The following is a 22,744-nucleotide window of genomic DNA, read 5'->3' as shown; positions in this document are numbered from 1 at the left end:
CATACCAGGCCTCCAGCAGGGCAGTTGCACACTTAACTTGATACGGTGTTTGCACAGCAGGTAGTAGTTTCTCAAAGGACTTGTGCTTTCATTTTCCACAATAAGTTAAGCAGCCTCCATGCAAGAAGGCATATTTGCAGCCCTCCAGTCCTTAAAAGGTGTGAAGCAGGAACAGAATGGAAGGAAGAAAATCTGCCAGTGAACTCATCTGCAAGACGAGCAGCAGGTTGCTAAAAGCCACTGTCTATAACTTTGCACAACAGCCATACACAGGTAAGTAACAGACACACACAGTGTGTGCAAGATAGCAATTAATTGGTCATAATGAAGTGGTTCCATTTACCTGTTCCAAGGGTGTGTGTTTATGTTGTGCTGAGTGAAGCCTAGTGCCCAGACCTAAGCTGCTTCCCGTGCAGTGATGCAGGACCAGTGCTGCTGGTGGCAGCTGAGACAGAAGCCCAGACAGCTCTTCCCCCACTCTTCAGGCCGTGTGGGAGGTCAGCGACTGTAGCCGAAGGGCCAGGAGTGCCTGGCTCCAGGCACAGAGGACCTGCCCTCCCTGCAGGGCCTGTGCTGCCTCCGGGAACCGACCCCTCCACCAGCCCCTGCCGAGCCGGGAGCTCTCGGGAGCAGATTCATACGGACCCGAGTGCCTCAGTCCGGGCACAAGCCAAGCTTAAGAGCTTCCGCCCTGGGCCGCCTCTGCCCAGGGCTCCTCTGAAGCAGCTCGGGCACCTTTGTTCTGTAGCATTCCAGGTGAGATACTGATCCCGGGACTCTGCCCAACCCATCAGCCTTCCCTGGGCCTGAAGAGCTCGGTTCTGAAAGCAGAGTGCAGTGACAAACTGTAGCCTGCCTGGAGCTGCCCGGCCTCTCGGCTGTGAGCACCTTCCTGCCAGCCCGCTCCCCAACACCCCCAGGGACTGGGTCCTGGAGTCCAACACCCCCGGCCCCTGCCTGGCAAACCCCTCTCCAGTAGCACTGGGGCTGCTCTGAGGAGCAAAATCTTTCTTTGAAACCTCCCATCCACACATCTACCCGTTTACCCAAACTTTGTTAGAAAAGGAAATTCAGCCTTACACTTTAGAAACTTTACTCCAGCAAAGCATGGCATAGTTACACTTTCAGCACGTGGAAATCCTAGAGGCTGTTTCTGACTTAAGTGAGTGACATTTTAATTATGCAGAAGATGTTAAAGGCTGCACAGGTCTCACTGTGAATTAGGGCTTCTCTCTTCTTTTGACCATGACATTTTAATTCCCCTAAGACTCAATACGCACTCACTGCTGATTTGAGATAGTTTACAATCAGGTAACCACAAAGTCAAAACTAAAAATGCAGCAGGACAGAGTTTGGATTGTGTCACAAAACCTCATCCACAACACCAAGAATGCCTTAGCTTGAGACAATTACTTTCAAGCACTGTGGTATAAAGATGGGAGCTCTGTAATTTCAGTCCTTAAATACACACAAAGCAACTTCCTGAAATAAATTCAAAATGACAACCACTAGCCAACAGCCAGCCACCACTAATTATTTAATTAAATCATGTATTGAAATCTGCCTCCGACGTGAACATTTCAGCATTGATACAAAACCCAATAAGTAGTAATTACAAAAGACACCACTTCTCCACCATCTGAATGTTCAGAACCATCTATATAGATAAACAGATAAAGTCCTCAAGGCCTAGTATACTATGGTCTTTTGCAACCAAGTTTAACATCACATACTTGTTTGCCATTATGGATATCTGTAATATGAATGATTCTCAGAGAAGAAAATTCAATGGCACACTTTGCAATGGTACCATAAAATTAGAGAGAAAAGCACAAAATTTCCTTGTTGCCTTCATAAAAATTAATAAAGAGTAAACAAACTGTGGCATAAGGATGGTGTGAAGTTAATTTACTGATACTGCTAGAGGTGAGACAAAAAAATTAAAATGCTTCAAATTAAATGTCTTGCAAGTATGTTATTTGTGCATGGCTATAAGGGCTTTAAACAACAATACCACCCTGGGAAGGACTCAAATAAAGCAAGAACTTCACAAACCAAACAAACAGAAATACCAAGCCTTTATTAGAAAGAAAAATTGCTCCACAGAAGAGGCCGGCTTGCTTCCATGCATGCTGTCAGCCATAGCCACCTGCTGAAAATGGAGAAGTGCTTCTGCCAGATTCATTAATTCCCCAGAACACCATTAGGTTTGTTCTTGCTGTGCTGGTTTTGGCTAGGATGGAGTTAATTTTCTTCACAGTAGCTACATTTTGGATCTGTGCTGAAAACACTGTTGGTAACACAGGAATGTTTTTGTTACTGCTGAGCAGCACTTACACAGAGTCAAGGCCTTTTCTGCCTCTGGCAGCTCCCCACCAGCGAGTAGGCTGAGGGGCAGAAGAAGCTGGGAGGGGACACAGCTGGGACAGCTGACCCCAGCTGGTCAAAGGGAGATCCTAGACCACATGGCATTATTCTCAGCAATTAAAAGCTGGGGGGAAGAAGGAAGGAGGGGGCTCCTCAGAGTTGCTGATCCTCCCAGGTAACTACTAGGTGTGATGGAGCCCTGCTCTCTGGAGCTGGCTGACCACCTGCCTGCCCAGGGGAAGTGGTGAATGAATTCCTTGTCTTGCTTTGCTTGCACATGCAGATTTTGCTTTGCTTATTAAGCTATCTTCATCTCAAACCATGAGTTTTCTCACTTTTACTCTACATTTCTCTGCCCCCTCTCACCATGTGAGGCTTAGTTGCTGGCTAGGGTTAAACCACAACACTTGGCTACAGCGGCATCAGCATTTTGATTCAACTAAGTTGCTTGCTAGAATTTTGTTGCCAGCATTGAATGGGCCAAAAGAATGAACCTGACTGTTGGATAAGCCAAACGCTGCAAGGGGAAAAAAAAAAATATCCCACACTGGACACAGTTATCACTAAGAGAAGTCAAATGACTTGCTTTACATCCACATTATAAATAATTTCACAAGCAGGGAAATAAATATGCTTGAGTCTTATCTTCCCTTGGGGAGCACAAATAATGTTTGCTGAATCCTTTTATTGGTATGTGCAAGCACATGGTCACAAAGCCTGAAAGCCAGCAGAACTAGACTGAATTAATGTTATCTGTTGTTGTTTGGATTTTGAACAAAATTGATGGAGTATGAACCAGTTGATGAATCCTGTTTTATCTGAAAATTTTCTGTTGACAGGCCAAAGGGACGGAGAACCAAATTCCCAAGATCCTTCAGTTTGCCTACAATGAGAAGGAGAGATAACATGTTAAGTATTAAGCAGAGGGAAAATTCCCATTGAGTTATGCTCAGCTACACAGTCCAGCTCTACCTATTTATCTACCAATTAAGGTAATGCTGTAAAAATCTCTGCAATTTGTTCAATGTCTAGAGTCTCAACATGAATTTAAAAAAAAAAAAAAATCCCAAATTGTGATGTAGTCACTGTCAGCCTTGGGGGTTAAAAACAGGTCATCATGTTTGTCAGGCAGCTCTGATGAAGAGGCAGTAGCTGCAGTCCTGGCTATGTGGTTGTAACTGCCCAGAAGCACCTTATTTCCTCAGTTATAAGCTCTTGAGATGCAAGAGTTTAACAGTACACAACAAAGCACTGGTCTCCCCTGTACTTATGCTTAGATATAACTGTGACAGCTGCCCACATTCAATTTTTAAACACATTTCAGTTCTGGTCGCTTCTGATGCAGCTCCAGCTCTAAAAACTAATCAAGAATATTAGAATACCCAGCTTCTTAGACTACTGAAAGACATAATGAAAGCCAAAGTTCAAACTTCTCATTTATAATGATAAAAAATCCCTTTTGAAATCTGTATTTGATATAAGGATAAATAAAACAAATTCAATCCTCCAGCTCTTTCCATCTGCAAACTAAGCAGTACAAATTTAGTGCCACTTTAGCTGTAAAAACACTCAGCATGTCATGTGAGATGACATCATTAACTACATTGTAACATTTCAAAACTACAGTTCTCCAGGAGTAACTTACCCCTACTAAGAGCTCTAAACTCTTATTTAACAAGCGTTGTTAAACATGCATAGGCTATGGCATTTAATAAAATCTAAGGGCTTCTCTCGGTATGTATTTATCATACATGCCTTCTGACTCTAGAAGATTAATCTTGCTACCATCTATAGAAGGGGAAGGGCAACAAAAGGACCTCCTTTTTAAAAAAACCTTTTATATACAGATGATAGAATAGATAAAATACATATAATTAAACAAGAAGCAGAAGTAAAAACTTCAATGTTGGCTAAACAAAAGCTAACTGAGCGCCTGGCATGACAAGACAAAGGAGAAAGATGGTCTGATTTCCAAGAAAAACATTCCTTTCCTCCTGGCTTTAATACTAAATTGTTGACTTATTTCCCAAAGAACAAACAGGAGAAATTTGGACAAGTTGAAGCCTACCGTAGGCTCGCATCATCAGGCTACACACCAGATTCAACGTGTTTTGTTTTGCTGGGAGTTCTGTGCATGCACATGGTGGGGAATAAGCGACACCAACAACAGCTGGCACACAGGAAATCCAGCTGAGCACCTGAAGGAGTCACAGCCGTGTACCGAAAGTGTGCAAATGCCACACCTATTCTACCTGCACGTGTGTGCTTTCACCAGGTCACATCAAGTCATGAGAAACATCTCTGGTATTCTAGTCATCTTCACCCATATTCCTATTTCTAAACTAGCATATTAGAATCTACTTCTGTTTATCTGAAAACCCTGTTTGTGCCCAGCAGAGCCATCACAGTTACTGCTGTTAAGTAAGTCTCCTCCCTACAATGCACCAGCCAGAATTTAATCCAGGCTTTGTTGCTAAGCCGTACTGAAGCAGTAACTTCACAGCAGTGATAAAGAAGTACAGAAACACAAGGAGCAACTGTGTAAGCTCTTCACAGAAAGAGACAAGCAGTGTTTATACTGCACAAATGGGAGTACAGCCAGGTCGAGAGGTTTGCCTTGCTTGACACTGCAGGCCTGAGAGCCTGCTCAAACCAGAGATCTACCCAAGTCTGAACTTACCCCATGGAAGTATGGCCCTTCCCTCTTACAGTCTGCCAACAGTTCAAGACAGGTGAAACACCATCAACATAAACCAAAATATGCTATTTTTTCAATCGCATTTCTAAAAATCAACTTGGAGCTTTTTTGAACACACTCACAAAAAAATACAACAAGAAACAACAGCTGGGGAAGAGTGTGAACGTTTTATTCCAAGGAACAACTCAGTCCTGCATGAAGAAACTAACAGCATTACTACGGTACTGCTAAATATGCCAAAGTGCTGGCTCACAACTGGGTATCCTCCAGATGTTTGTGTAACTACCTTAAAGCAACTCTGGTCTTTGAGAGTCAACTTGGGAACACAGGGGCCTGGGGGGGAAGACAACCTTACCCTACAAAAGCAGCTAGTTGGTGAGACAGAATTTTTCTTCAGTTTGATTTTTTTTTTTTTTTTTTCCTGTGTGGATTAACAGATGAGGTGGTTGAGTGATCTGGCCAAAGCCATTCTGGTGAGTAGCTCACCTAGGATTAGCTGCTCTGTACTCGTGCTGGTTGGTGTGGTTTTGGTGTTGTGTGGTAGGTTTTTTTTCTTTTTTTTTTTTAAGCTACACCTTTGTTAAGATAAATTACTATTAATCATCAAGAGAAGTGTGGCCAGCAGGTCGAGGGAGGTGATTCTCCCCCTCTACTCTGCTCTGGTGAGACCCCACCTGGAGTACTGCATCCAGTTCTGGAGCCCCCATTACAAGAGGGATGTGGACCTGCTGGAGCGTGTCCAGAGAAGGGCCACCAGAATGATCCGAGGGCTGGAGCAGCTCTGCTGTGAGGACAGACTGAGAGAGTTGGGGCTGTTCAGTCTGGAGAAGAGAAGGCTCCGAGGTGACCTTATTGTGACCTTCCAGTATCTTAGGGGGGCCTACAGGAAAGCTGGGGAGGGACTTTTTAGGATATCGAGTAACAACAGGACTAGGGGGAATGGGGCAAAGCTGGAAGTGGGCAGATTCAGGCTGGACATGAGGAAGAAGTTCTTCACCATAGGAGTGGTGAGACCCTGGAATGGGTTGCCCATGGAGGTGGTTGAGGCCCCATCCCTGGGGGTCTTTAAGGCCAGGCTGGATGAGGCTCTGGGTAGCCTGATCATGTCCCTGCTCATGGCAGAGGGGTTGGAACTGTGTGACCCTTGTGGTCCCTTCCAACCCTGACAGATTCTGGTCTGTTTTAGCAGAGGACTTTAGAGCCCTCATGGCTCAATGGTTGGACTTGATGATCTTGGAGGTCCCTTCCAACCTAAAGGATCCTATGATTCTATACTGCAGCCTAAGAGCATTTTTGTTATAAAGCCATAACACTGTTCATTTGGTCCTTGCTTTGCTTCAGGTTTGGGGTGAGAAGTGTCTTTTTCTACTGGTGGAAGAACCCTGGCATAGTCTGGTATTGCTACAGTCAGCTGTAAATGGTTCACAAGTTGTGCAGGCACCGCAGCCGGCTCAGGAGCAGGCAGATGAGTTTTCCTGTTTGAAGAAACTGTAAAAGGTCTTTTCTAACTGGAGTTAGTATGATGGCTCTTTTCTGGTCACAGCAAAGCCTATGAACACAGAACAACTGCCTTGGTATTCCTGCTTGTAGCTAGGCCAGCTCTTTGGGAGAAACTAAAGCCTGTGATATATTTAATACTTTTTTCTTCCTATCACTGCGACTGAATAATTAAAACAATACAGTCACAAGTCACCTTCCTGTGCTATCAGTTAAATCCACATACTGCAGCAATGCCTTTTGGTGCAGGCACGTGTAATAAATTGTTAATGAAAGAGAAGCAAGCCTTGCCTTTTCTGGGAACTCGAGCCCTGTTCCTGCTGTCTTGGAGCACATAAAGCCACCATTGTAGGAAAGCACTATCTCCTCCTCCCCCACTCTGCTTTCATCCCTAATCTAAGACCTGTAGTTAAGTCCAACCTCCCCTTCCCCCCAAAGAAAAGCTCTCTTCAAACAGAGCCTGTGCTTGAAGGAAGGAAAGAGGCCTGTGGAGCTGTGACTCAGCTGCGAGTTCTCAGCCATCAAACACTCACTTGTCCCGGAGCAGGGTCACACTCCCCTCTCTGACACTGTATTTTCTTAGATCTTGTTCTTTACATTTTAGAGAGCCTATTTCTCCTTTCCGACTGCAACTCCAGCGTGTTAAGTTTCTTCAGCAATACAATATTCAGAGGTTAACAAGAACTAACTGGTAAAAATCAATTTAGGGCTCAAAAGTCTGGGAGACACTACTCACCTAAACTGCAGTGTAACACCTTTTTGCAAAAGACAGATGCAGAAAAAGCTCTCTCACAATTTATATTAAGATGTAAGAGCCAAAATTAATTGCTTTTCAGTTTTTGTGCAAATAATATAGTTGCTAGTGTTAATGTGGTGGTTGAAAGTTGAACAGTCAGATACTGTTTGTTTGAAGAATTTTTTTGGGGTAAAAGAAATTTCCTGATGAGGTCTTGTATAACCCACTGTATTACCAACATAATTTCTTAAGCAATTAAAAAGAGCAAGGGCAATTTCTTTTCCCATCCCTAAATGGTGAGGGCTGAACTAAAAGCTACCGTGTATTAGCTCTAGCTTGAACTATTTAATGTGACCTCCCTATATACAGTATTGGGGTTTAGCAGCTTAGCTGCAAATACAACATAACCTTCACTATCAAGAATACTCTAATTCTTTAGGCACTAAGACTAATAAATATTTTTGCTGATCTCAAGTAGCTGGAAATATCTCTTTATTGGCAGAGAGGCCCAGGTGATAGGCTCTGATAGGCTTTCCCATTGATCACACTGATAATCAAGTACATTTCACTATTTTCTGGAATGCACACATTTATAACTTAAGCTGAAAGTCCCAATAGTTTTTAATTAGATTTGATGAAATCTGTATGTATATAATGTGCTACAAAGACTGGAATACGTTCTATCCCTTTTTTTTTTTATATCAAATATCCTTAGCTCCCCTGTAGCTATGCAGAAATCTCTACTGTTATCACAGCCCTCAAGCTGCTAAATCTTGCTAAAACTATTCCAAACCTCTCCTCTTCTCATACTTTCTCCCCAAAGGAGCTGGTATCACAGTAATAACAGAACCAAGACTAGCTTATTGCACAACAGTTGGAGATCTTTGGCTTTAAAGTCAGAACAGGAATGAAGAGAGAAAATGGTCAGTGTCTGTCCATGTCCTGGGCATGGACATTACTAAGGCAGAGGACACTCACAGAAGTATAAAAAGAAAGAACTACAGGGATTTAAAAGCTCCTTTCAAAGTGTGCTGTAAGTTAAGCTTTCTTTAATGTGAAACTCAGATGTTAGTTCATACAGAGCAAACTCCAGTGGCAAGTGGCAGCACTAACCTGCGAAGGCTGAATGGAAAAGATGAGAAGTTAGACCCTTGCAGAACACATAGCAGAAAGGGGCTTAATTTGGCAAAAAAATGGGCTTTTTCCAGTGACATCGACTTCATCAATCACATGCACTCCCACTTGCACACAAAAGAATTCATAGTTAGGTAGTCTGGAAGAAAAATCCAGCCAAGAATGTGTACTCTGATTTATTTACACACAATCACTTAAGAAGTGGTTTCAGCATCTGACAAACTATGTGGTAACGAGCTGCAGCACTGGAAAACAGGAAATGCACTTGGGGTGGGAGGAAGATGCACTCCATTTATTTTCTTTTCTTTGTACACAGCGCCAATTTTCATGACAGTGCTAGTTAGGTATACCAGGACTTAGTTTTAGTTGAAAGAATAAAAGCCTAGATAAACCACATTACTGGCTAATTCTTTCACTAAAATAAGAATTCAATTCAATATTCAAACTTCAAAGGAGCCAAAGCATGAACTGTGACATGCTTTCAAGATGCTGTTGGTGATTAAGTTTAGTGTCAGTGCTCCTGAACCAGGCCTACCTGGAACTATTAGGATGCATCTGACTTGCTCTCCTGGAACCAAAAAATCTGGGCTACAAACCAGACATCTGAGCTGACTCCCCTGGGAGAAGTAAAGAATGAACCCTTGCACACCCGACACTGTTCTCCTAACAGATTTCCACAAGCAATTGTCTCTTCTGACACAGCCCTTGGCTCATAAATAGCAAAAACAGCTTAAAACAAATACATTATAAACAATCCAAAGAAATGTCTTAACCACCAGACTATATCAAGTTTGTCTGTCTTTCAGTCCTTTCAGAGCTCCACTCTAATCTCCCTCCTTCAGCTGTGAGCATTCTTCCTTGACCTCAGAACAGCAGCAGTTTTTAAACCTTGCCAAGTATTTCCTTCCCAGGCCCCCACTGTTAGATCCGTGACATCACTGCTCTCTTTTACCGACAAGATACAGGAATTTTATAAATTATATAACCTTAAAAAAAAATTAGTCTGGTTACTACCTATATTCCAAACTTAATTTCAAGTGTTCTATTAAGAGAATGTATTCTAGAAAAAAATCCTCAGTTTGTATTACCCTAGTGATCACAAGCAGTGCTAAGCATAAAATATCCCACACAGAATTTTATCCTGTGTCAATTTTAACTATACACACAACAGTTTATATGGATCCTGTCACATGCAAAGGTAATGGATGAACACAGGGTTACACACTTAATCTGTTTTTTCTGGCTGCTTACACCAGTCAACATCAGTGTATCTCCTTGCATGTAACATCTTTGAGCAGGGATTCCTTTCTTGAGGATCCCAACATAAACGGCCTCAAGTGGTTCCCAAAAGACCAGTTCATAACTGCCACTGAATTAGCACATTTTTAAAAGATCACATCTAGTCTACAATCTAAAAAATTAGCAGTATAGAACAAGGTTTGAAATAACAGTTTATAAAGCTGGATTTTTTGTTTATCCTTTGTGATTAGTGAGGCCCTTCAGACATTGGTAACAAAGGGAGAGTTCAAAAAAGATCAGGAATTATTTTCATATTACCTTGTGTTGAAACCCATCCCATGTCCTACAAATGTGGATGATCCTTCTTGAGATTTTCTGTATTTGCCATTTATTTATAGCACTATCACACTTAACTGTCTTTATTTATGGCTTGTTCTAAGTGCAATGGTGGGAACAGAATCTGATGATGTAAAGCCCTAGAAAGCCCCACTGCAACTTTACTAGGTCAAAACAGGTACAAAACAAGAGCAAATCAGACTCCCTGCACAGCAAGCAAAAAAATAAGAAAAACATCAGCTTCAGCGTAAGCCCTTGAGATTGTAAGAAACAATCTCTTTTTCCCAAATATTTCAAGAATTAGTGCTACAGTATGCCAGACAGACTGTGTTCATTTAACCTGATTCTCCACAGAATAGCAAAACACTGTCTTCCCCTTTCCCATCCCAAACCCTCAAAGCCTACTCATCTTAAAATGGCACTTCATCTACTACTTGTCACGCCCCAAATGAGTAAACAGATAACTATTGAAAGCTATGTCTGAAACAGGTTAGGTACAGCTAGTTTCTCTGTCTTACACTGGCATTTGTCCTTGCTCTTTTGTGTGGGTTTGCTGATCAGTACAAACAAAAAGGTTATATAAAAATAAAAACTCTTTTTAAAAAGCACCAGAATGTCAGATTTGCTTATGTAGTGTCTGAACCTATAAGAATTAACAAGCCTTGTTAACAGGGAGGCAGTAGACAATGTTGACAGCAGCCTTTTTTGGGGTAGGAGGTTCTTCCCAAAACCCTGAGTTTAACTATAACATTGCATGGTGCAAGGAAGTGCTTTATATTACACGTTAAAATCAATCTTGCTTCAGCAATCTCATTTAAGTAGTTACGCTTTTGAAATATACAAATCCAGTTCAGATATTATCCAAGCAATACCATACAACATGATGTGGGCACATAAATTCAAATGAGATATATTATTTAAATTCTCTTTTCTACAAACAAGTATAGTCAATAGTATCCTTTGGGAGAGAATCGTAAAAAGTCAAGAGACCATGAGCTACACAGTTAGGAAATCTAATTCCACTCCTGGCAAGGCCAGATGCCTGTTTCTAACGCGAGGTAGGTCTAATTCAGCCTCCATATAGAACTGAAATACTACACAAGTCAAGATAAACATGAGGACTTAGAGGTCTATAGGTTGGAAGTGCTACAAAAAGAACCAAATTTATTTCTTCAGACACGAGACCAAACATGCTAGGTTACTACAGTTAGTTGACTTCTGTGTAAACATGTGAAGGGTTAGTGAAAACCCTGGTCTATCCCCTTCTTGGGAATGTTGCCTCTGAAGGTTTACTTGCAGGGAGGTAAGGGGAAAGCAGTTGGTCTGTTTCAAACCATTTTCCCCTGCTTTTACATACATTAATAGTAAATTGTATTAGAAGGTCTTGAGTATTCTTTCTTTAAATTTAACTAACAGCTTTTTCTATATGGGAGAATTATTTGGCTATAACACTGTAGATGAAACTGAGCACTAGAGAACTACGATGAAATCAGAGTTTTGTTTAACACAGAACAAGTATTTCCTTTAAGATTTACCTTCTTGAAATTTCATGCAAGAGATTCTACTCATGCATTTTTATTTTCCTAGTAGACTATAAAGATTGTTATTCAAGTTATATGTACATGCTACTTACCTAACATTTCTTTCTTTAATTTTTCATTCCGCTCTTCAATTTGTCTAGGTAATTGCTGTGGACAGACATAAAAATTGGAATCAGACCCATGGTTTCAATAATACCGTAGGCTAAGCTAATGGAACTTTCATATGCAAACCCAGGATATACTGTTTATGGCTTAAAAAGAATCATTATGTCAAACCAGACTTTCATCTTATTTTGGAAACCTGTAATTCATCCTATGTCATCAGCCCACATAAACAGTAAGTCCTAACTTGTAAGTGCAGGCTTCATATAGGCACACATTTTTACTGCTGAAAGCCAGATCTGATCTGTTTGCTCGGAATTTTTACTGAAAAGCTTATGGAATTTAGAAGACTTACAATTAAGTATATTTTAGCCTCTGCTGCATCATTAAATTTGGTAAGACAGGCTAGGGGAACTAAGCAAGCACAGCATTTGGCTTTTGAACATAAATATAGGTGTAATGACAAAAACATCCATAGTCAGCTCTCAGTGGCATCACACTTCAGAGATCTGCCCTGTGAAAACACAAAGGTCTTCTAAGTACAAATATTTTATCAAAGATCACCAAATTAACTGTCTATGAACTTCAGGATGTAGTAAAGCAGCATCTTACTACACAATATATAGCACCGTTCTAAGGAGAGAATATTCTGAATGAGGGCCTCGATCAGGCAGTTCATCATGGGGAGGGAACTCCAACAGCTCATCCTGAGCAAGGTATAGTCCAAGTAGCAGTTCATTAAAGTGCTTTATGCCTTCTCAGAGCTGCCACCAGTTTAGATCTGCTGCACCATCACAAACAAACGTATTAAATGGCTGTAACAAGCATTATGTAACTGTACGGTCTCTGTGCATTCCTAACAATTCCAGACTCCCATATATGCCTAGAACAACTATGACTCCCATCTTCCACCCTTACTGCATACTGGTGTTTTGCTATGGGACCGTAATGATAATTTTTGACTGGAACTTTATATTCACTACACCTGAATTCACCATCGTATCATTTAAACCTTGCAATTTCTATACATCAGTTAAATACAATATTAAAGTATATTACGAATGACAGCCACTTTTTATACATCTTTTTCATAGTTTTCAGAAGTGCTATTTCAAAGCTTTATACTATGCTTATTCCTGAATAATTCTGGCAGTTCAGGTGCAATTATATGCATAACTATGCTGTTTCTTCTTGTGGAGGTCATAGCAAATAAGACAGATCTGCTGTAATGGTGCTATCAGTAAACTAATTAATTACAGTTGCAGACTATGGTAACAGGTGTGGAATTCGTTCTTCCCTGTCATTTACAGCTCCAGTCATCGTGGACAGGTTTGCCATTCCGCTATCACTGCCACAGTGAAATAAGATGTTTGCCTCAAGAATATGCCATTGGCAAGGCTGCCTGGCTATTCCCCTGCTCTTCAATGCAGGAGACACTGGTGAGCACAGACTAATACAGTCTGTTTTCTACGGCGATGGGAAACAGAGGTAGTATACCCCAGGAAAAAACAAAACAAAACAAAACAAACCCAAACCAGAAAAAGGAGTACTATGGAATAGAATGCAGATATACATGGATGGCTAAGCTTGAAACCAGTCCAGGCCCAGCATCACTAGCAGTGAGCCAGATCTAATTAGCCCAGTCAGACCTCATCTGACTCCTGCTGACCCAGAGGGGCTTATTAAGTTGGGTGCAGATCTGGACTGAAGCTGCCTGAATGAAAACATGTGCAGATATCCCCAGGCTCTAAATTCAGTTTGCATTGTGGTTGTGAGATTTGCCGATTCTTGGATGAGTTTGGCATATATAGCGTGTGTCTCTCACATCTGGGCATTAGCAGGAAATGAAGACAAATCCTTGATCCGAAATACATACTCCATGTTTTGTCTGTCTTAATACTCCTATTCCAAAGACTCAGAATTTCTCACTCCAGAAATGTATTTGCAAGGTTAGTTATCAACAGAAAGATGTCTGTAAGGAGAGCTATTTATCTGATGTCTGTGGTACTTATCTCAAAAGTACCTTTTCTTTTGGTCAGTTTATCTGGCTTGCCAATCCCTCAAAAACGGCATTGAAGCTAAAATTCACACACCACTGTTACACAACCTGCTAAAAACAAAACCTAAAGATTGATACCATATAATTAAATGCTTATTGTGAAGGCATCAATAGGGATTAGTTGACCACAAAACATTATCATTTTAAAACTCTTTAACTTGGCATTGAAGATGTCAAAAATAACTAAAATGTGTGACACTAAGATTTAAATCAAAACACTACCACTGTACTCCTGAAACTAGAACAGTACTGAAATTTTAAAGCAGCTACCCTATCAGAAATCAAAGTAAAGAACTACTGAGTTTTTAATATTTGTAAACTGTCATGTAACAAGACCATGGCATTCCCTAAACCAGTATGTGAAATATTTTCTATGTACAGGAAGGAGAAAGTTTTGCTCTAACATCTGATTTGCAGGTTCTCTTGATGCATCATTTTCATTATCAGTGACGGGGAAAAAATGCTGCAATATTTCTGCAAGGAGTAATGCACTTCATACAATAAGGCAAAGCTTCTTAGTCTCCTACATATATGTTAACCACGTATGTGGAGTCAATATAACAGCTGGAATTGTGTGTGTTTGTTTGTTTTTTTCAATTATTATTTAGAGATTTATTATGAATATTTTTTAAAGTGTAAAGCTAGCTGTCAGTATTTCCTTAATTTTTCAAGAGGGGAGTTTTAAGCTTCAGTCTCAAGTTTTAAGCTTCAGATTGCTTCTACCCTGAAACTGGACAAAGAACAACTGTGGGCAGAATGTCCTAAATCCCACTGCAGTGTAAATTGAGGGCACTTTGTACAAAACATTCTGTACCACATATGAGCCTAAAGCCTCTGCCTAGTAAAATGAGGTCAAGGAGCAGAAGGTATATGTAACAGTCAAACTTTACTTCCCAGCTACACAACTTAAGTATAAATTGCTGATTGTTCTAAAACATTCCTGAAAAAATGGCCAGGAAGAACAGCGGCACCGTTTACAATTCTCTTCCAGCCCAGATCTCCGCTGGTTACTGAGCAAGGCCTCTTGTGAGACTATTAGAGGCATACTCACTGAAAGAAAATCGTGGTTTTGCAAGAGGTATAAAGGACATTATCTATGCTTTCAAGGGGTTCCAATCAGCCAAAATACATGTATCTTAAACTCCTTACATTTTATAGCAACTAATGACAATGTTCCCAAGTGTTAGATATTAGGAATAAAGTCTCTGCTGTGAGGGTGGTGAGACACTGGAAGCAGTTGCTTGTTCCAGAGAGGCTGTGGATGCCCTATCCTAATTGTTCAAGGCCAGGTTGGATGGGGCTTTGAGCAACCTGATCTAGTGGTAGGTGTTGCTGTCCATGGCAGGGCATTTGGAACTAGATGATCTTTAGGGTCCCTTCCAACCCAAACCATTCCGTGATTCTGTCATCTGTGGAGTCCTGACTCTTGTTCATAACAATCTCTGATCCTCACAGTTGTTCCTTCTATGATGAGCTGCTAAAATGCACTCCTTATACACTAATACCATTTTACCAATTAACTGTCTAGATCACACTAGACTCCCCACTCTGGAGCTAGTGTAATGCTAGAAGACTACAAGCTGCAGAAACGAACCCACATTGCTTCCTTTAGAAATGTCAGCAGACTCCTTGGCTGAATTCCTGGATAAAATAAGCCATAGTCTCAGCTAGGAGACTATACATGGCCAACACAAATACTCTCTCCTAGGCTGCGATGGACCCATCACATTGACTACCCACGCAGTAATGATGTTTGACAAGCCTGTCATTTATTAAGCCATTACCAAGAGCTATATGATAAAGTGCTCTCCTGCTCTCAACTAGATGCATGCAACAAGATGCAAGCAACCCCCTGATGGGGCTTGTTTCACAGTACAGTAAACTGACCTTGTCAGGGGATGCTGACAAAGGGGATAGCCCTAACTCCTGCACTGCCTTGACCACATCTTCTTTACTTCTCAATAGCATTTGCAGTAGGACTTGTCTGACTGCAAAAAGCCAAGGCAATATGAAAGTACTTCCTTTGAGGCTTTTTGGTAGCTGGCTTTTTTTCTGTTTTTCCCTTTTTCAGAGTTAGCTGTCTGCCAAACTCCTACACAGCACCAGTCATGCCCAGGGTAGGGCTGGACATCAGCTAGTACCGGCACTAGCACAAGGAAAGCAACTGGACAGCTTTGTAAGCAGCAGGCAGCTAGTGGATCAATTTAGCTGTTCTGTGAAACCATACCCTTACCACTAACAGGAGTTACACAGTTAAGCAGAGTATTTCTCTGCCATCAGTGCAACTGATCCTTTCCCAAGGGAAGTAATTTCAGGCAAAGCTTCTTGTCTAATACGCTATAAAAATGGTTTCTAATCTGTCATTTACAACACCACAATATGGGGAAAGTCAGGGGGAGAAATAACTATTGATTTATTTTCCCAAATGTAGAGTTAAAACAATTAAAATTAAGCCTTTCAAAAATGTTTCTGCATCAACATATTCAAAGTGGATGTAGAGATAATTCTGCAATTGAAGCAAATTGTTTTATTTTTTTCTTTATGGGGCAGAATAAGTTGCAGGTTCACTGACGTGAAGCTGAAAGAAAATAATGGTGCCCTTTGAAAGTTTAACCAGATATAAATAAACTCAAGTATTGGCATATGGATTTGGGTGCCTCTGTAATTCTTAATTATTTTTTTTAAATTATATCCATTTACCTTAAAGTGGAAGTAAAGAAGAGTTCACCTGTTTCCCCTGCAGAAGATGGCCAGCTCTTTCCAGGCTCTCTGGTGCTTGCAAACCATTCACCTACCATGATCTGAAGCTCCCATTTTGATAAAAAGTGACCACCACTGTACTTTTTATAGTGGCCACTCTTCACTGGCACATGTTCCTTCAACATCACAGGCTGTCTGGCTACATCTTTGCAATATTTGTCTTTTCAACAGTCTTCATTAACCTCTTTTCAAAAATAAGAACAGCAAGCAGCCTGTAAGAGGAGCTGTCTGCACGAAATAAATTTCCCTTCTTGCTAACCCTTGTGAAAAGACCCTCTGAACTTGTCAAATCCACAGCTATTTTCCACACTGAGCATTAACATACTAAATATCACTAGAAAAAACATTGCTGGTACTTTACACAAAGAGTCACTTAAAACCTCAAACCAGCAGGCTGTGTCAGTGACTTTAAACCCCCAATGAGTAGGGATCATTTACATGTTAGACTGGGGTTTCAGGAAGTGCTAGGTCTTTACCTTTTTTCACCCAAGCTGACACAGGCCAAGGAAGCTTTTAAAGCATTTCCTTACGCCAAAGAAATGGCAAAGATTCTGCAAAAAATGTTTAATCCTGAAGTATTTGTAATTTGATTGAAAGTGGACACTGGAACACAGTAAGCTGCAGAATTTATTATTTTTTTTAGAACGAAGAAATTAACTAAATCGGGAGAGAGTTCTCTTTGCTACCACAAGGTCCCTTTTTCTTCAAGTGAAAGGCTAATTTTCAGAAGATTTATAGCAGAATTCAGTAACTATTAGTAAGATAATGTGGCCAATATATGAAAAGGCACAACAAAGTGAAAACAGCTAAATCAAGAAACAAACTTATCAACATTGTAAAATACATAAAACCATAGATACAGACTGATAGAATCCCATCTCTTTGCCATTCCCAAAATTATATAATAAAATCATCCATGCTGTTCAACATACTATTCTGCATGCTATTCACTCTATTCACTATGTTCAGAACACAAGTTGACTATCACTCATTTTAGAAAGGTAAAAAGAGGATTATGCTTTATGGACCCGAGACTTGTTATGGAACTTGCTGCAGTTCTTGTAATCTTCCTTACATAAAATGAGATGAGAAAAACACCATTTAGACTTGAAAAAAACCAAGTTACCACCACTGCATATGAAGCTGCTTACATAAACAACATTGAGCACTCAGAATAGGAAAAAAACAGGAACTTTTAACTTTGTTTAAAGTTAGACCAAAGTTTACTGAAAAGGCTTACCATGCAAGCTTCTCTGGCTTGATGAATCGATGGGTCTTTTTCTAGGACTGCCTTATAGTCTTCCAGAGCTTCATCTAGTTTTTCTGTTCTTTCATATAGTTCTGCTCTCCTTAGCAAAGCTCTAATATAGTTAGGATCTAATTCCACTGCTACAGAGCAAAAACAAAGCACAGTATTTTACTTGAAACATAACAACAGTCCTGAATTGAATTCTTAAGTGTATATTAAATCCTTAATAGATATCTTTATAATGTGGATTTTAATCAAGCAGAATCATAGCTTAAAAGCCAAGTCATAACAGAGAAAATGCATACATCTGCCTGTGCAAGTCTAATGCAAATGATCACATTTCAATGCCTACAAACTATCAGAAATTATTTATAATGCACAAACATTTAATTTTGGAATAGCATATATGCAGAGATTCTACGTGATGCTTCAGAAATTTTAAGGACCTAAAAGATATTTTTCACCTTTTTTATATTTAGTAAGTTTGTATTATCAGATCACAGCTAAAGTTAAATAAGCCTATGGCTAACCATAAGATTTCCCTGCTTACCAAAGTTTAAGTTGAGACAAACAGCAGGAGAACCGGTGTTCTTCGAAACTGAATATCACAGTCAAAATTGGGTTGGAAATCCACAAATGGATATATTAGCCCTACAAGTTAGCAGTGAGGCATACTGTCTGAATTTAAGCTTTTCCCTTCCTTATTGCCTTTGCAGACAGGACTGTGTTCACAGATGCAGTTAAGACTGAATGCTAAACTTAACAGTAACCTGCAAATGGTAATTTCTCAAGAATTTCTTCATCTGTTTTGAATCATAGAAAGAGGAAGTATGAAAGGCTGCCCTTTTTATAATTACTAACTCATTAATATGGTTCTCAGGATACTTAAATCTGGGATTTTCAAGCTATATATTCTACCTTACTTCTTTTGTAAGGACAAAGACAATGCTACAGTCAGCAAGTTGCAGGTCAGAGTGAATTGCTCTGCTGTGCTTCATGTGTTGCATTGCAGTTTGTAAGCCGTGTCCCTGGGGAGTATGGAGCGATGGTAGGTTTAAGTCTCACTGCTGCAAAGCAGACTGATTCCCTTTCAGCCATGACAAAATCAGCAGAAGAGTTTTTCAAAATGCACCACCGCCAAAACAAGGCAAACCCCCACCAGCTAGAATTCGTTACCTTCAAGAATACTTTCAGCATGTACAAACTCATATTTACTGTACAAGCAGTACTGGCATGCAGCCATTGGATTAGTTCTCTTATTGGTAATTTGGACTTTTTTTCCCCAGCTGTCACGGGGAGTTTAACAAATATTGGAGCCTGGGTGAGTGGGTGGAAGCAATAACGCCATGCGCAGCCGAAGTGATTTCACCAGAAGTCGCAGAGAGAAAACTATGCAGGACAGGAACAAGAGAGCATTAGCCCTTGTGACAAAGCAAAAGCCTTGCATAAAAGGGACTTGATAATGCTTTTAATTCTAGATGGTCTCATGGCTCTTTGGAATCGGGGATTAAACCAAGATTTGGGGGGAAATGGCAGGTGGGAAGTGGGTTTAAAAGAGTAGGTGTAAAGAAACAGCTTCCATAATAAAAAGACTTTCCTATTAAAAAGAAGTACAAACAGCATTCTTACTGGAACAAGAGAATAGAAAGTAAATTATTGTAGACAAGAAAAGCATGCTAGACATTTTGCAAAAAATACTATAAATCATTCCAGATTCAAGTGTCTTCCATCACAGCTTTTCTTGAAATTATTTAAACACCCTTACGCCCAGAATTACAGCTCTGCAGTAAGGCACTAAATGGCATCACTTATGCATAAAAGATCTGGCACAAGAGCAGCACACAGGAAAAAAAGACATACCTTTGCTGCAGTCACTTAGGGCAGCTTCTGTCTTGTCCTAGAAAACAAAACATCCGTATTTAAGTCATATTTCTTAGGAAACAGATTATTTAGAATTGTAAGCAAAAAGGTTTGTGTGGCCTTGGAAGGAACTGTGATGTTCCCCTAAGCAAGGCTTTCCATGCTGTTGCTTCTGATGCAAAGCTCCTTGCGAGCGATCAGCTTCCTCACGGGAGGCTGCCGGTGCCCGAGGCGCACGGGGCCGCCGGCAAAGGGCTGAGCCACATCTGCAGGCCTTGGCTTAGCCCAGGTACAGCTCCTCTACCCCTGGCCAACAGACGGTTCCCAAGAGTCCCAGATAAATTCTTCGCTGTACGAGCTGAGACATTTGGAAAGCAGATACCGCCTTTAGTGCCAAGACATCTCTCTCTACAAGGGACAATGCATGAGACTTCCATGTCTCAAGTGTTAGGGACAGGGTTTAGTGCACCCAGACAACCACAGTTGGAAGATGAGAGCCAGGCAATCTGCTTATAATGAAACAAGAAAAAAAACCCAAACAAACAAAAGAGCTGAGACAGAGATCCTACTTTCATCCAAACCAAAAGGGCTTTAGAAATAATAATTTAAAAATCAGGCTGTTCTGTGTTTGTATTGTTGATCTAAGTAGTAGTGATGGTTCTACACCCAAGGAACTATTTTCTCCTCCATAAAACAGAAGCTGTCTCAGAGAAGAACACCGCACAGGCTTTTATGGTCGTGCAAAGCAGATGAGTGAGCAGGTATGGAAGAACAAACTTAATGGGGTAGTTGCTTCAGAGTAATGTATTGCTCTGTCAGGTCCCACAGACCTATACTGGTGAGATACACTAGTTTGTGCACAGTCCTTTTATCATCTTATTGGATTAGTTTCCCAGTGATACGAAAAGTTAACATCGGGATTATGAGGAGGTTTTCAGTCTACAGCTTTCATATTTGAAAGGTTCCATCATCTGTTATTACAGATACTATTCTGTTTTTCCTTGTCTGCTCAAGCAATTCAGTATCCCAACAGCAAGTGAGATAATTCTAGCCAAACAAAAATATTCAACAAAATGTTGAGTAAGAATTTATTTATTTATGTCTCAATATGGCTGCTAGGTACATTTCTAAATCAGAGCCACATCTGTCTCAATACTGGAGGAAAACTGCAAGAAAGTTGCTTTTTTGCAGGAGGGCTAACTGAGGATGAGAATTACTGTGCTATTTTTCTATAATAATTTAACCTTAAAAACAAGGGCAAAAATAGGCAGTAATTTCTCCTGAATTCTTAGTTTCCTCTTTCTAAAGAACTCAAGGTTTCTGTTCAGACAGATCATGTTCTATGCCTTCCACGCTACCTAATATTGCTGATTCTGATAGCATCTGGGCACCTGACAAGGAACAGCACCTGACTCAAGGAATAGAAACCCCAAGAAAGCTGCAGCTATTCTATCCAGACTGTGCCCTACTACACAGGCCTGTCCTACTAGACTAACTGAATTTATAAAGCCATAGTTGGGAAGTTCTGCTCATGCCTTAAAGCATTTGAATCAATTAAATGAAGGCAAGTACATGGCAATGCAGACTTTTAGAAAAAAACACTAGCTACAACTTCAACCAAATACATGTCTTTAAACATGTTTAAAGACATTTGTTTCACATGAACTTTAAATTTAATTAAAACAGAGAGAATGAAAGAAAATTGAGTGTTTAAAACTCAAGGAAGTAGAGCAACTGTGAATCTGCAACACCTTTATTCATTTGTCCTCCTTTATGCACCCCTAATAACTCCTTTGTTGCATTTGTCATATAAGCCATGCCTGGCATTTAATGAAATAAAAAGAATATTCACCTGTTTCATTTTTGCAGCAGCTCTGTTTGAAAATAAAACAGCCCTGTCCTTTTGGAAGCACACTGGACAAATCTGCAGAGCCTTCGTATAAGAGTCTTCTGCCTCTCCATAGTCTGCAGATGCAATAGCAAAAAAACCCACAAAATAGAACAGTTATTTTAAATACCAGGACAGTCTGTGAACCACATGGCTAAGATTTCTTTGGAAACATTTCTCAATATATGATGCACTATTAAACCAGAATCAGTAGCTGCTCTCAGAGTAAGCATATGAATAAGTATTACATAGATCAATGACAATCACTTTAAAATCAACACCCATGCAGAAGCAGAAATATAGTCCCAAGCTTAATGTAACAATGCAACATGACATGCATATAGTTCCCCTCCCTGAAATGGTTTCATTCTATTTGAGTACCAGCTTTAGAGATAGAATCTCTAGATTAAGTGTATCCTTGATCTCAAAGGAAGCACGTGCTGAAACGCATCACTGCACTGATACCCGTTCAAAGCAGCTCAGGGATATTTTATTTGCCACATCAAAGGTCAGTCACCACAAACTCATTATCAACTGAAAATCACCCACCATCAACTCTGGTCTAAAGCAAGGACCAGGTGTAAACCACATGGGATTACCAAGTTATTAATTTTCTAATAAAAGTAGAGTCAAGAGTGAAAATGCCTTACACTGGCTCTGAACAATGAGCCCTGCCAACTGACAAGTGCATTGGCCTTCAAAACAGAGCAATTCTTTCTGTGCACATTAGCTGGTGACCATCTAGGTGGCTATAATGTTGTGTATATCTGATTAGTAGGCACTCTGGGAGGCACAGGCACACTGAAAAGATGCACCAAAGAATCTGTCAACAAGATGATTCAGGCAGCACTACAGGCTTGCTGCTTTTGTGGTCCGAGCAGTTTCCTTCTGCCTGGCTTGATGCTTGCCTGAATTGGTAGATCATTCCCCAGGAATCTTGCTCTCTCGGCACACAATAAGAGACTGCCAACAGGAAGGCCACTCTCTGGTTATCAGTGTATACTTCTGGGAAGGGGAAGTTACTTGTTCGTGTCCCTGCTCAGGAAAGTATGAATCTGCATTTCCTGGTTTCTCTGTGAGTCCTCTATCCACCAGAACACTGAACAAAAAGTATAAGTCAAAATCACTTCCCCCTTTATGTTTTTTAATTAAAAGCATTGGTACAGTTATGTACTACTGACCTCAACCCTGTTGTTATGCGTTAGCGGTGTTCAGAACATGTCCAGTTCTGGCACTAGCTAGAAGTCTACATACATACAGATTTTTTTTATATATATA

At 40.4% G+C, this 22,744-nt stretch overlaps 1 protein-coding gene across 1 annotated transcript; it reads right to left on the bottom strand.

Annotated features, from left to right (window-relative positions):
- Window positions 1-2,910: 2,910 nt before the first annotated feature.
- Window positions 2,911-21,539, bottom strand: LOC103775831 (tetratricopeptide repeat protein 1). Its single transcript, XM_008943301.1, has 5 exons — window positions 21,431-21,539; window positions 19,579-19,615; window positions 17,710-17,858; window positions 11,641-11,695; window positions 2,911-3,250 (listed from the first exon to the last, which is right to left on the bottom strand). The coding sequence occupies exons 1-5, from the start codon at window positions 21,437-21,439 to the stop codon at window positions 3,117-3,119; spliced, it is 384 nt and encodes a 127-aa protein (XP_008941549.1). The 5' UTR covers window positions 21,440-21,539; the 3' UTR covers window positions 2,911-3,116.
- Between the last annotated feature and the right edge of the window lie 1,205 nt (window positions 21,540-22,744).

Source organism: Merops nubicus, unplaced genomic scaffold (genome assembly GCF_000691845.1).
Source record: "Merops nubicus isolate BGI_N331 unplaced genomic scaffold, ASM69184v1 scaffold46806, whole genome shotgun sequence".
NCBI lineage: Eukaryota > Metazoa > Chordata > Aves > Coraciiformes > Meropidae > Merops > Merops nubicus.
Note: the sequence above shows the minus strand (reverse complement) of the source record. Positions and strands in the feature narration are given on the sequence as shown.